This window comes from Polypterus senegalus, chromosome 4, assembly GCF_016835505.1.
Source record: "Polypterus senegalus isolate Bchr_013 chromosome 4, ASM1683550v1, whole genome shotgun sequence".
NCBI classification, from domain to species: Eukaryota; Metazoa; Chordata; class Cladistia; order Polypteriformes; family Polypteridae; genus Polypterus; species Polypterus senegalus.
In genome coordinates this window covers 110,702,880-110,717,314 of record NC_053157.1, presented here as the reverse complement: position 1 = coordinate 110,717,314, position 14,435 = coordinate 110,702,880, and the positions used below count along the sequence as shown (strand labels likewise).

At 37.7% G+C, this 14,435-nt stretch overlaps 1 protein-coding gene across 1 annotated transcript in view; it reads right to left on the bottom strand.

The window, feature by feature from the left end:
• The window catches only part of exosc9 (exosome component 9), an 85,038-nt gene that overhangs the window by 18,606 nt on the left and 51,997 nt on the right, over nt 1-14,435 (bottom strand). Inside the window, exon 8 of the mRNA XM_039751146.1 lies at nt 7,406-7,494. Coding sequence (XP_039607080.1) covers nt 7,406-7,494 — 89 coding nt within the window. The remainder of the gene's footprint in view (nt 1-7,405; nt 7,495-14,435) is intronic.

Genomic DNA, 14,435 nt, shown 5'->3' with positions numbered 1-14,435 from the left:
ATCTAGGTCTGGATTTAAAACAACATTAAAGTCCCCAGCCACTATAATTTTATGAGTGTCCACATTGGGGATGGATGCAAATACATTTTGCATGAATTCCCTATCATCCACATTGGGTGCATAAACATTTATCAAAATCACTTTACAGTTAAATAAATTACCCATGGCAATCACATATCTCCCTTCAGGATCAGAAACTGCATCTGATAACTACAAATGAGACTGTTCTATGTATAAGAATTTCCACACCTCCAGTTTACTTTGTAAAGCTAGAATGGAATACTTGGCCAGTCCATTCTTTTTGCAGCCGGAACTGATCCCTGCTTAATGAATGGGTCTCCTGTAAAAATAGTGTTTAGACCTATTAGGTGAGAGAGTACTTTCTTTCTCTTTAATTCATGATTCAGACCTTTAACATTCCAACTTACAAAGTTAACTGTCCGGTCATGGAGACATTGAATCCAAATTTTTAAAGTCATTTTGTAGTCTTAATTGAAAGTGAGATGGCGCTGACCTAAATTTTCAATGTTCCCAAGAGTTATTGCCATGAAGCCTATTGTTACGTTGGCACTTATCATTATAAGGATTAAAAAGATAGATCAGACACAGCTTGCTGTCTTTCTCTTCCCCAGTCCCCCATTTTGCCTCCCCACTTGAGGCTGGACCACACTTCACAAAGTCCCAGTCCTCTGACATACCTAGAGACAGAGTACGTCCAAAACAAAACAAGCCCCCCAGCAATGGCGTATCAGGATTAAAATACTTTAAGCATAAAATATAACCTTTAACAGTCCTGAAATAGTAAGAGAGTAAACCCAGGAAATGGTGTTAAAAAGTGGCCGTAGACAAGCATAGTAAACCCTAATATAATAATAACAATAACAATAAACCGAGGGTATGATGTTAAACAGTCTCCTTTAAAAAATAAACCTAAAAGTTACTAATTTAATTTCTTCCACACATATATACATACATGCGTATGATTGTAATTAAAACATAAACAGAAAGTGGCCGAGGTGGGAAAAGGATGTATAATTACGGTGCCAGTATCACTGCAAGTGGATCAGACAGGCGGTAAGATCTTCTTTGCCATGCCATGACAGGATGCGACTCACGATCGTATTTCAGAAAAGTGCCGGGCTCAGTTTTCTTAGTTCTTTTTCTGATTCCTTGTATCTGATCTCGGCTTTCCGTAAGCACTGTTTAATGTTGTAAAAAGCGGCACACTTAGCAGCTGTTGAGGGTGAGAAATCAGAGAAGATACGAATGTAGTTATTTTCAAATATAATCTCTTGTTTCTGTCTGAGAAGTGACATTACATTAAATTTAGATTGTAATTTCTCGAAGTGCACAACAACAGTCCTAGGTTTAGAGGTATGCGGTAAGCTGTTGCTATCTCGGTGTCTGATTTAAAGTCCTCTCCAATTATTTTTTGAGAATTTTTCAGCCATGAATTTCAATGGGTTTGGACTTTCACGATTCTCAGGTAGACCTTCGATTCTAATATTATTCCTTCTGCATCCATCTTCCAGAGCAGCAAATCTGTCTCCAAGTTTTTTGCATTTGGAATTCACAGCTGTTGCTTTTCCGTCAGCGGTGGATGCCAGATGTTCGGCTGTTTCAATTCGAGTCGTGAATGTCTGCTTAACGTTTTCCAGCTGATTGACAAGTGCTCTCAGATTATTCTCAAACTTAGACGCATTTTCCTAAATGTTTTCCAGCATACCTTTAAAGGGTGCCTCAAAGCGATTATATACATGTTTCTCCAAGTCTTTATTATGCTGCTGCAGCTCCTGCCATAGCTTCTTGTTTGTCTTGAGCATACCATTTATTTTTTTCTTTATATCTTTCTTAATATCTTTCTTGAGCTCATTTATGGCTGTGGCCTTAGCATCACTTGCAAATTCACCCAATTTTCGCTCTCTAATGGAGATGACACAGTGGAGCGGGGTCCTGTGCTTTCGCCTGTCTGTTCCAGGTCAGTCTCCGAAAGGCTGTATCTTGAACTTGGACTTGATGCCTGTCTAGGCTTGGATGTAGCTTTAGATTTTGTTTCTTTCCGAGCCCCTTTCTTGCTGCTCATGTTTATATATGCTTACATATACTGTAATAGAACCTCCTCGGGATGGGTAAATACAGGATACCTTGGGATAATAAGAAATAAGAGAAAAAAGAACACCGCTGCTAACAAAGCTCTGCTTCAGACATCCATCTCCCGTAATGGAGATATATTCTTATTAGTTTTAAGGGAGTTAACATCTTGAACATGACAAATGTACATAAACAGCCGTGAAAACAGTTCTGGGAGCTTGAAAGTTCTTACCATGTTTGAATTTTAAAAACTAACCTTGAATTGCACCTTTAGTGATACCGCCTTAGTAAAGTTGGCAATTAAGAGTATCACATTATGTAAAATGAATAACTAATCATCAGGCAGTATATTTACATGTATGTCAAAGCGGGCACCTTGCAGTTAGATTTATGGGTAATGCACCTTACTTGGAGTCAAAGAACTCTGTGCCATTTCCAGAAAATATAAACATGTAGCTTAACACACTGAAGGAGTACAAAAATATCCAACGAATACAGCAGCAAATTTTGCACACTTCAGTTAAAAAGCTAATGTACCAAAGAAGAAAATTCAGAACTGTTGAGTGTTTAGGTCATGCTGTCTACATCACATCAAGACGTTGATACATAGTCCTTCTGAAGTATTAAAAATCCTAAATTATATCCGGGGACTTATCTTCTATTGCTACCGATAGGTTATAAAACTACTGCAAGAACAGCCAGGAAGACCTCAGCCTAAGAACAAAATGTGTGCACTTGAACAAAAACAGAAGACCTTTGAAACAAAGCTAGAAACTGCAGGTGAGGCCTAGATGGCCCACCAGTCAACTGAAGGGCATCCCACACTTACTAATGCTGGGCCAATTTAGAGACCCAACTTGCTTAACACATGTTTTACTGGAATGTAGGAGGAAGAGAGGAGTACCTGGAAAATAACCTAAACTAAAAATAACTAAAAGCTAACAAGGAGAACATGCAAACAGAAAAGATACTGTTTGGGCCAAGATTCAAACCCAGTCTCTTGGGGACATGAGGCTACACTGCTAAATAACTTCTACAAGACAACCTTACCAAGAAAGCTACAACTTCAAAACACACTGTGGGACATCTTAAAGAGCTGTGCTTACCAGAAAGTCCAAATGCATTAAAGATGTAGAAGTTGTTTGAGGAGAAACTTGTTTGCTTCACTTGTAAGTAAAAAACAGAAGTTACTAGGAGGTGGAGGAGGGTGGGAAAATGTGCTGATTATGGAGTGCTGCTGTACCCACCACATGACAAACCACCAGGACTGGGACTCGAATGCTGCCGTGCAACGGGTAGATAAAAATTAATTGAAATTCAGTTCAAAAGAAATTTTTTGGTGATGCATGTACTTGTTAGCATTTGTAGAACTTCTGTAACCAAAGACCTGGAATCCATGTATTAGAAATATTAAGCTCTGTTACAACCCTCCTCTATTCCGTTCCTCTTCTTGGTGTCCTGCTGTGGCTCTACTTCCAACACAAGGGTTTTCCTACACAAGGGAAAGACACCAGAGGTACTGGGTGACTTGGAATCAAAGGATGAAAAGATCCGATTGTCATATTAGTTTCTCCAGCACAAATGTATACTGTACGATGGCCAGGAAAGGGTGGGCAGCCAATTGGCCTAGGTCACCAAGTCTTTTGACTTTGTGATACAAGTAACCATGGCCATATCTCAAAACTAATGGACATATATTGCTAGGATACATTAATATTAATCAGTTTGAAATTGAAAAGAATATGGTGTTCCACAGGGCTCAGTACTGGAACCTTTACTATTTTCACTTTACATGCTTCTGCTGGGAACTATCATTAGAAAACATAACATTAACTTTCACTCATGTGCAGATGACACTCAATTATACCATTCTCTTAGATCAAAAGATGTTTGCCCAGTGTGGATGGATGAGAACTATTTGTCTACAAATACAGAAAAAATAGAAATGTTACTAATTGGAGGGAATGATGCTGACTATAACAACACTATGTCATTCTTTTACTGAATCGGCATGCAATTTAGGTGTTATTTGTCATTTAAAAAACACACATTATAAAACTTTGCAAAACATGTTTTTCTATCTTAAAAACTTTGTAAGATTAAGATGTTTTCAAAATATGCAGGATAATGAAAAATTAATACATGCATGTATTTCTAGTAGGATTGACTACTGCAGTGCGTTATTCGCCGACTCTTTGAAGTGTTCTTTATGCAGTTTTCACTTAATTAAAAAATTTTCTGCAAGAATTATAACATGAACCAGAAAATATGAAATCAATCCAGTTCTCAAATCCTTACATTGGCTCTTAGTTAAGGTTAAGGGAGATTTCAAAATCTTCCTTTCAACTTATAAAGCCTTAAATGAATAAAGTCCAGCTTACTTATCTGAACCTATCATTACTTACGAACCAGAACACACATTAAGATCTCAAGATACCGCCCTGCTTATGATTCCAAAGATCAACAAAATAACAGTGGGAGCTTCAGTATTTAGTTTCAAGGCCCCAAAGCTGTGGAATGGTTTGCTCGCTAATATAAGAGATGTACCTTCAGTCTCAGCTTTTAAATCCAGGCTGAAGACTCACTACTTTAATCTAGCATACCCTAAGTAGAGCTGCTGATTAGCTGGGCATGTTGCATTTCTGTTTATTAGTCATTTGCACAGAAATACAAGTAATACAACATTTTTAAACCGTTGCATTCTGTTTCTCTTCTCTGGATTTGGATGAGGCATTTGGTGCCGCTGCTCTAGTGCCAGGCTTCTCTTTCGTATATGAAAAAGTCATCAGATAAATTTTGGTTAGAATCATCAGATGAAAAGATTCTCTTATCAAACTAGACAGCCACTATAGAAAATTCAGGTGTGGGTAGGTGGCAGTTGAGGTCTTCAGGACTGTGACTAAATTTTTCACTTTCTCTTTTACTATTTTAACCTCCACCATTGTCAACTGGCCATAGTTCATTAAATATTACTGGTTTACATTTCTGTTTAATCAGTTTCTACTTTGTTATTAGTTTGTTTTAATAAATCTGCACTTATATGTGTTACAGTTCTGTATTTAGTAAAATCTATACTAGTATTTTAACTGAGAATTGTTCACATCACTCTGTGCCTGCCATTAGTGAAGCTTTATGAAAAAAATAAGTTGTATTGTAATGTGTGAACTCTGTAGTTGTACTTTACCAGAGAACTTGTTACTCTGAGCCTGTAGTCAATGAAGAGTACTATATAAAAATAAACTGAACTGAACTAAAGATACAGTTTAACTAAGCAGTCAACAATGAATCACCATTTGGAACATTGCATCTGTGAGAGCACATAGAATAAAGTAGTTACAAGCAAGTAAAAGCCTTAAACTTGTAAAAGCACCAGCACACCTAGGAAACTGTTCCACACTGAGAGGTTAATCATTCTTCTGAATTGCTCTACAGAGCATTCTCCAGGAATCTCCAGAGATCACTCACACAAGCAAAGGATAAAGGGGTCATATAAAATCAAATATGCTGTGTGCTTATTTATACTTCTGTTTTGAGATCTGATCTGAAGAATTTTAAATGGAATAACATTATCTCATTAGACCATTAAAGTCTATGGTAAAGTGTGTTAAAGATCTTTGGTGGTACAAGATTTTTAAAAACAGAGAGGAAGCGCTGACCCTGTGAGTGCAGGTGAGTGACAGAAAAGCTGTGTGTGTGGCCATGAGGTTCTTAATGAAGGAAGTTGCTAATTATGCTTAATGTGTATGAGAGCAGTTAAAGCAGCTGTCCATAATCAGGGCTTAAAGGGGATTAAAAGGGGAAAAGACAGGGAGAAAATGGAGGTAAAATCAAAGAAAATGATTAAGGCAGAGCAGCAGCACAGAAAAGGATGCTCTATGTGGATCAATGGTGCTCTGGGAGTAGGACTGCTCTTGATGAATGATAGATAGGAGAGGTAAGGCTGATTGCTCCAGTGTAGTTCCACAAATACTGAGGGATGGTGGTGGGAAAAGGAAGTAGGGCTTGTAGGGTCCCCATGGATGCTGAGGGAGGGTGGTGGCAACCTGAGCCAAAGAGGGTTGACTGTCCTTGTCAGTTTGCATCTCCAGACAAGGCTGAGGAAAGATGAACTGGGGCTTGTGGCTTGAAAGAATTGATACTGACTGTTGTTTTAATTCTTGATTTTAACCTGTTTAATGATTTATTTATTTATCTGGATTTTAACATCCACATGGACATGTTTAAATCATAGATTATGTGTTTATTTATTTATTGAATAACTGCACTGCACCTTATTTATTTGGACTCTGTTGTGTTGTTTTTCTGGAGAATGAATGCAATTTGCACATTTGCAACAGTATTGCTTGTTTGTGTGGCCTCATTGCATTAATCTATTCTACTCATGACTACTGATGCCCTGGGTTTAATAAGGTGCCAAGACTGTGGGCAACCTGGGCACCATAAACTCAAATTTAAATCTATGCCAAATGAACCGTGAGGCAAAAACTATGCAGGTATTACCAGGACTTCACAATCTCTAGCTTATCAAAACTGCAGTTTAATTACACAAAAGATTTGGTAAGAAAGTACCGCCAGAGTAGCACATGATTAGTAAAACCAACCACATGTAGCAACTTATGCAATACAGTAAACAACTAACTTCCAAAGAGAAGTAAGAAAACTAAAAAATCTAGTTTATAAAAAGGCATAAAAAAATTATCAGTCCAGCATATCCAGTTTTAGCTCTTTCCAGGAGCTATGAGGAAGGTCCATCGTGAAGCCCAGCTGTTACCACAGCTCTACTCAACGTCCAAATGAAACAGGCCCATATATGATACAGGATTTCTGTCCTTTAATTCCTTTAGGAATCTCAAATTTAGAGAAGAAACTCATTGAGTTCAGTGTCAAAAATGAAATATGCATTGATTTTTTTTTTTTAAAAGTATAGATTTTTGCATAATCACTAAGCAATGTATCTGACAGCTAATGGAAAAAAGAAAACAGACGTTTTAAGAATCTAAACAGTACTGTGCATGAACATTAGAAACAGCTTGGTAAAAACTTCAGTGGGGATGAAGAGGGGTGGGGAATTTTATGAGTAAAATATTCAGCCCCATTTCACGATTTCAAGACTTTGGCCTAATCACTGGCTAAGGCTGAAGTCAACCCATCTAAAAGCAGCAACAATGCCTGAACTACCTAACGACTGGTAATGCTGTCATCTTCCAGTAAAGTGTGGCAGGTTGGCCTTCCTCAGCCAGCAGGGAATGCTGATACACAGTTGCAAATAGTGCTCCTGCAACTTAATGCTAATGTACTTGTAAACATTTCTCACCTTATTTTTTTATCATTTTCCAGGGCTTTCTGAATAAGTTCTGTAATTTCCATGACTTTCACACCGGCAATCTGGCTACACCTTAGAACCTGTGAATTTGACATTCATATTACAATTACTGGAAGGGACAAAACAGAAGTGCATGCTGATGTAATTAACAATTCATGTTAAGCAGAAAATAACATTTTAGTAATTTCTAACTTTTAATAACCAAATTAGCAAATAAATACATAAACAAAACACTCCATTCATATACAGCCTGTAATATTTGTTTTACGTCAAATAAATAATATAAAAGCACTGCGATTATATTGATCATTCCATTCTTACAAATCTTTACTATTTCAATTAAACCCAGACGTTGCTTCCTCATATAATTTCTAGAAATGTAAAGAAAAAAGTTGGTATTTTTAAACTTAGGTTTTCATATTCATTGCATGTTTATTTGCCCCCAAATCTTGTGTTCTTATGCAAAACATTATAAATAAATTAAGCAAATAAAAAGAAGGGAATGATTTGAGGGAACATTAATTATTAGCCTAGACTTAAATAAGCTCTATAAAATGCTGAACATGAGTGTGTAGAAGTTTCGCAAGTGCTACATTCTTGCGTCATGCACTATAAAGTCTTCCTGATATTTTTAATCATTACAAATTTCAGAACACTTTTTCAGATCTTTCATAAAGGTCTTTTCATATTTGATAAAGGGCACTTTGAGAAGGCAAATAATATTCTTTATTTACATATGTCATTTAGTAGTAGAAGTAGTGTTAGTAACAACTTTATCAAATGCAGAGAATACAGTGAAATTTAAAATCATGTGTTGAAAATTAAAAAAAAAATAATTAGAAACTTGAATAACCTAATAAACTGAAACGTGAAAAAAATAGTGTTTGGAAAACAGTACAAAAAATGTAACAGTAGGAAAAACACTGAATTAACAAAGTAATCCAGCACCACCCAGACACCATATGAAAAATACATTTTTCCCTTACACTTTTAGCAGGTTGCACAACCTTTAGCTGCAAAGACTATAACCAAATACTTTCCAGGATTCAAAACCAGTTTTTCTCATGTCTGAGGAGAGGATTTTAGCCAACACTTTACTTGCCTTGCAGAACTTATTTAATTCAAACACACTGTGAGGATTTTTAGCATGAACTATACATTTCAGGTCCTGCCACAGCACCTCTATTGCGTTAAGCAATTTTTACTTCTTTTCTGCAACTCTCATGTAGACTTGCAATTTTAGGTCATTGTCTTGCTGCGTGAGTTAACTGTGCTTTAGTTTCAGCTCATGGATGGACTTGGACAGTCTACTTAATATTTTTTAATACAGAGCAGAATTCAGGGTTCATTGTGTTATGGCAAGCTATCCAAGATCAGTGACAGCAAGGCATTTTGACACCATCACACTAATAAAATAATGTTTCATTATTGGTATGGTATTCTTACTGTTAAACGCATGGTTTACTTTATGCCAGACATAATGGGAGTCATGTTGTTTAAAAAATTCCATATATCACATTTATGTTGTCTGCCTATAAAATATTTTACCAAAACGACCGATGATTACCCTGGAAAATGACAGACAAGTATTTATGCTCTTTTTAATTAGCAGTGGGTTCTGTCTTGTTACTTTGTTTATTATGGCATGGCAGAGTGCCAAGGTATTACATGTTGGTTTGACATGCAAGTAAGAGGTCCATACTGGACTAGTGTCATCCAGGCTGTTGAGTTATAAACAAACTTTGCTAAGGCAAAAGAAACCTGCAGGCCACTGGATGGTATCCTCTGTAATGTCCTTCTCGATAACAGATGTTGGCATACTGAATGTAGGCATTATGTACTACTCAAAAAACCTAAGGGAACACTTAATCATCACAATCTAACACCAAGTCAATTACGCTTCGGGGATATCAGTCTGTCCAGTTAGGAAGCATAAACGATTGTGAATCAACTTCACCTGCTTTGGTGCAAATGAAAGTGACAACAGGTCCACTGGAGAGGCAACAGAAAGACACTACTAAAAAGGGAATGGTTTTGCAGTTGGTGGGAACAGTCAATTTGCTTTCTCCTTATTCTTCCTGACTGCATGAGGCAGTACCTGCAGCCAATTCAGGTTACACAGGTAGTCTGGCTCCTCCAGGGTGGCACATCTATATGTGCTGCCACAAGTAGGTTTGCTTTGTCTCCCAGTCTCAAGAGCATGGAGGAGATAACGGGAGACAGGCCATTACATAAGGAGAGGTGGACAAAGGCAGCATTAATTTCCTTTGACCTCATTATTAGGAACATATTGTATCTTTGCGCTGGCAAGCGGACTCTTATGGAAAGGGACAAAATATGTTATATGTATATCAAGCAGAGCCAGGTTGTGTTCAATATGGCCAACTCTAAATATCCCTTTAATTAGGGTGATTTAGCCAGGAGAAATTAGCTTTGTACATTGCCATAGTCAATGATGGACATCTTTGTTCATTAGAAAAATTAATTCAACCACACAAATGTGTTGGTTTTTTTTTTTGATTGAAGACCTGGAAACATTTGGTGTCAAATTTTGCATCAATTCAGGGAAATCAGGAAGGGTCAGATACGTTTTAACTATACTATTTACTACTGTTATCCATTTCTTGTCTTTGCAGAATATTTTCATGTAGCATCATTCACACCCTCCTTCCCATCTCCAACATCAGAAGATAACTTCTATCAAACTTTTGTTTATGTTAATGCAGAAAGCCCATGGATTAAGTACAAATATGCATGTATGTCCTCCTGCCTCCCGAGTGTAGAAGGGTCAATGACAAATACAGTAAAAGTACTTTAAGACAAGGATTGAAATGACATGCAAACTTTCACTTGGTCACCATAGGCAAATATCAGGGCACATAGTGAGCCAGCGGTCTCTTTCTGCATTAGTGGATGAAAAGACTACTTTCTGCTTAGAACTACCTTTGACAATACTAATGGGATAAGTAACCATCAGTGTGTATGTGTGTATATATATATCTATACTAATAAAAGGCAAAGCCCTCACTGACTCACTCACTCACTGATTCATCACTAATTCTCCAACTTCCCGTGTAGGTTGAAGGCTGAAATTTGGCAGGCTCATTCCTAACAGCTTACTTACAAAAGTTGGGCAGGTTTCAAAATTCTACGTGTAATGGTCATAACCGGAACCTATTTTTTCGTCCATATACTATAATTGACTTCTGCTTGATGGCCGTGGTAGGCGTAACTGGGTGTTTGTCAATCGTTGTAAAGATGGCAGGTTTCATTCATCGATTCGTTTCTTACTGCATCAATAAACAGCTTGTCTTCTTCTTTATCTAAGATCTGACACACTGCATGCACGGGTTTTTTTTTTACACTGTCTTCCTTTAGCGGGACATTGACTTTTTCCACCGTGTGCTTTGTTTCCACAGTAGCTGAATTTATGAATATGCTTGTATGTATCACACGCTTCATATTTTTTTGCTGCCTTTTCAATTGTGTAATTCGTTTTTTGTTCAGCGCTCTTTGGAACTGTTGCTTTTGTCTGTGCACTGCGTCAGTTCACGTGAGCCGCTCGGTGTACATGCATCGAAGTTTCCCAGCTGTGCTGGTGCCATGTCGTGCTATGTCCATGGCTGTATCTAATGTTACCGAAGTCCCGGCACTTAAAACTTTCTCTTGCAGTTTCGCTGAGTTTGTGCCAAACACCACCCTGACCATCTCATTTTCCTCTGCATAAGGACAGTCCTTCACCCGTGAATATTTACCCGTGGCAGTTTGCTATTGGATTGCCGCTGACGGACGGCCTTATATGGGCAGGCACTAAATTACAAGCGCCAGCGCAGCCTGTCTATGAACTTAATTTAAAGTGTAGGTTTACATCGTGCTTTGTTTCCGAAGTAGCAGAACTCATGAATATGGTTGTATATATATATAGATATATATATATATATATATATAGATAGATATATATATATCTATCTATCTATATATATATATATATCTATCTATACTAATAAAGGCAAAGCCCTCACTCACTCACTCACTCACTGACTCACTCACTCACTCACTCACTGACTCATCACTAATTCTCCAACTTCCCGTGTGGGTGGAAGGCTGAAATTTGGCAGGTTGATTCCTTACAGCTTCCTTACAAAAGTTGGGCAGGTTTTATATCGAAATTCTACGCATAATGGTCATAACTGGAAGCAGTTTTTCTCCATTTACTGTAATGGAGATGAGCTTCAACGCCGTGGGCGGAGTTTGTGTGACATCATCACGCCTCCCGTAATCCGCAGAACATAGAAAACCAGGAAGACCTCAAAAAGCGCTCAAGAAAACATGCATTATATAATTGAGAAGGCAGCGAAACAATAAGAAGCGAGTTCTGCTACTTGAAACAAAGCCGATGTAAACCTACACTTTAAATTAAGTTCATAGACAGGCTGCGCTGGCGTTTGTAATTTAGTGCCTGCCCATAGAAGGCCGTCCGTCAGCGGCAATCAATAGCAAACTGCCACGGGTAAATATTCACGGGTGAAGGACTGTGCTTATGGAGAGGAAGATGAGATGGTCAGGGTGGTGTTTGACACAAACTCAGCGAAACTGCGAGAGAAAGTTTTAAGTGCCAGGACTAAGGTAACATTAAATAAAGCTATGGACATAGCACGAGATGGCACCAGCACAGCTGGGAACCTTGATGCAAGTACACCGAGTGGCTCACGTGAACTGGCGCAGTGCACAGATAAAAGCAACAGTTCCAAAGAGCGCTGAACAAAAACCGAATTACACAGTTGAAAAGGCAGCAAAAAATATGAAGCGTCTGATAAGCATATTCATAAATGCAGCTACTGTGGAAACAAAGCACACGGTGGAAAAAGTCAATGTCCGCTAAAGGAAGACAGTGTAAAAACCCGTGCATGCAGTGTGTCAGGTCTCAGATAAAGAAGAAGACGAGCTGTTTATTGATGCAGTAAGAAACGAATCGATGAATGAAACCTGTCATCTTTACAACGATTGACAAACACAGAATGTAACTTGAACACAACACATCCTACAAATACGAACCTAATTGAAAGAAATAATGATAATCAAATCCTTGATGACAGCAACACTCAGTAACACTCACAAAACAAATACTGTATATTGACAGTCATGTTACGTTATTTTTAAAATGTTCCCTTTTCTTTTCTAGCTTTTTAACACACTACTTCTCGCTGCGACAGCGGGTATATATATATTTATATGTATATATATATATATATCCCGATCTACATACTCGAATAATGGATACTTTATTAGCCATCAATGATTGTTTTGATAAAGCCATACTCAGTGTATTCATTAGATGAGCGGTAAAAAAGTAAGAGCGAGGGGAGGGAATATGGAGGAATATTTCAGACAAAATGAAATAAATAAATAAATGCGTAAATAAATAAAAGTACTGTGAAATGTGAGCATAAATAAATAAATGTATCATGAAATGAAGCCTTAATAAATAAATGTATCGTGAAATGATAGCATAAATAAATAAATGTGTCACGAAATATGTTTTTCGTTGCTTATTTATTTATTTCATTTTATCCGTAACATTCCTGCAAACCGTCATGAAATACGGCTTGAAATAAAACTGTCACCTTCACTCGTCAAAGTTGAGAGGGTGGGCTCTAACGCGCCATCTAGTTTCTGATTGGTGAATCGACAGCACAAGAATGAATTAGAAAAATGCTTACTACTGCCGATGAAATGGATTCTGCCGAAGATATTACGTATTTCAGAGAGAATTGAAGATTTATCGGAAGAAATGACAATGTTGGCGGCCCTTTTAGACTCCGATGTAGATGAAACTGTTTTTGAAATTATCAAAGAACAGGTGGAGCGGACTCTACTGCACTCCAGTTCAGGTGGCGCAGTTCCCTGCTCTGGACGTCCATCCTTTGACATTCCAGCTGAGTCAATAAATATTAGTTGGAGCTGCTTTGGGCATTCCATGTCAAAGTACCTAAACTAATACAGTCGTTACAGCTTACGTGTATAAAACTGGCTCATTCGCCTTGTGATCGTCTTCTCCGATACACCATATAGATCTGCAATCTGTCGTACTTTTAAACCGCATAACAGAAAGTGTTCTATTGACTCAGCTGGAATGTCAAAGGATGGGCGTCCAGAGCAGGGAACTGCGTCACCTGAACTGGAGTGTAGTAGAGTCCGCTCCACCTGTTCTTCGATAATTTCAAAAATAGTTTAATCTACATCGAGTCTAAAAGGGCCGCCAACATTGTCATTTCTTCCGATAAATCTTCAATTCTCTCTCTAAAATCGTAATATCGCAGAATCCATTTCATCGGCAGTAGTAAGCATTTTTCTAATTCATTCTTGTGCTATCGATTCACCAATCAGTAACTAGAGGGCGTGTTAGAGCCCACCCTCTCAACTTTGACGAGTGAAAGTGACAGTTTTATTTCAAGCCGTATTTCATGACGGTTTGCAGGAATGTTACGGACAAAATGAAATAAATAAATAAGCAACGAAAAACATATTTCGTGACACATTTATTTATTTATGCTCTCATTTCATGACATATTTATTTATTAAGGCTCTCATTTCATGACACATTTATTTATTTATGCTCACATTTCACAGTACTTTTATTTATTTACGCATTTATTTATTTATTTCATTTTGTCGAAATATTCCTCCATAATTGAGGCATGCAGGCTGTAGTCGCGTCAACTCTATCTGAATTGCGATCACATTTGAAAAAACATATCTTTTCAAGTTCTATTCAGTCCATATGTGTCAAACTCAAGGGCCGCGGGCCACATCCGGCCCGGCGTGTAATTATATCCGCCCGAGATCATTTTATATACTGTATTATTGTTATTAAAGGCCGGGTATATGAAGCGCTGGTAACACAATAAACTACAGATCCCATAATGCAGCGCTTCAGCTGCCTTGCATCAGGGTAACCTGAATGCAATTCAGAAGATACAGAAAACAGCATAATTAAATAAGAATCTGACACTTCAGCGGA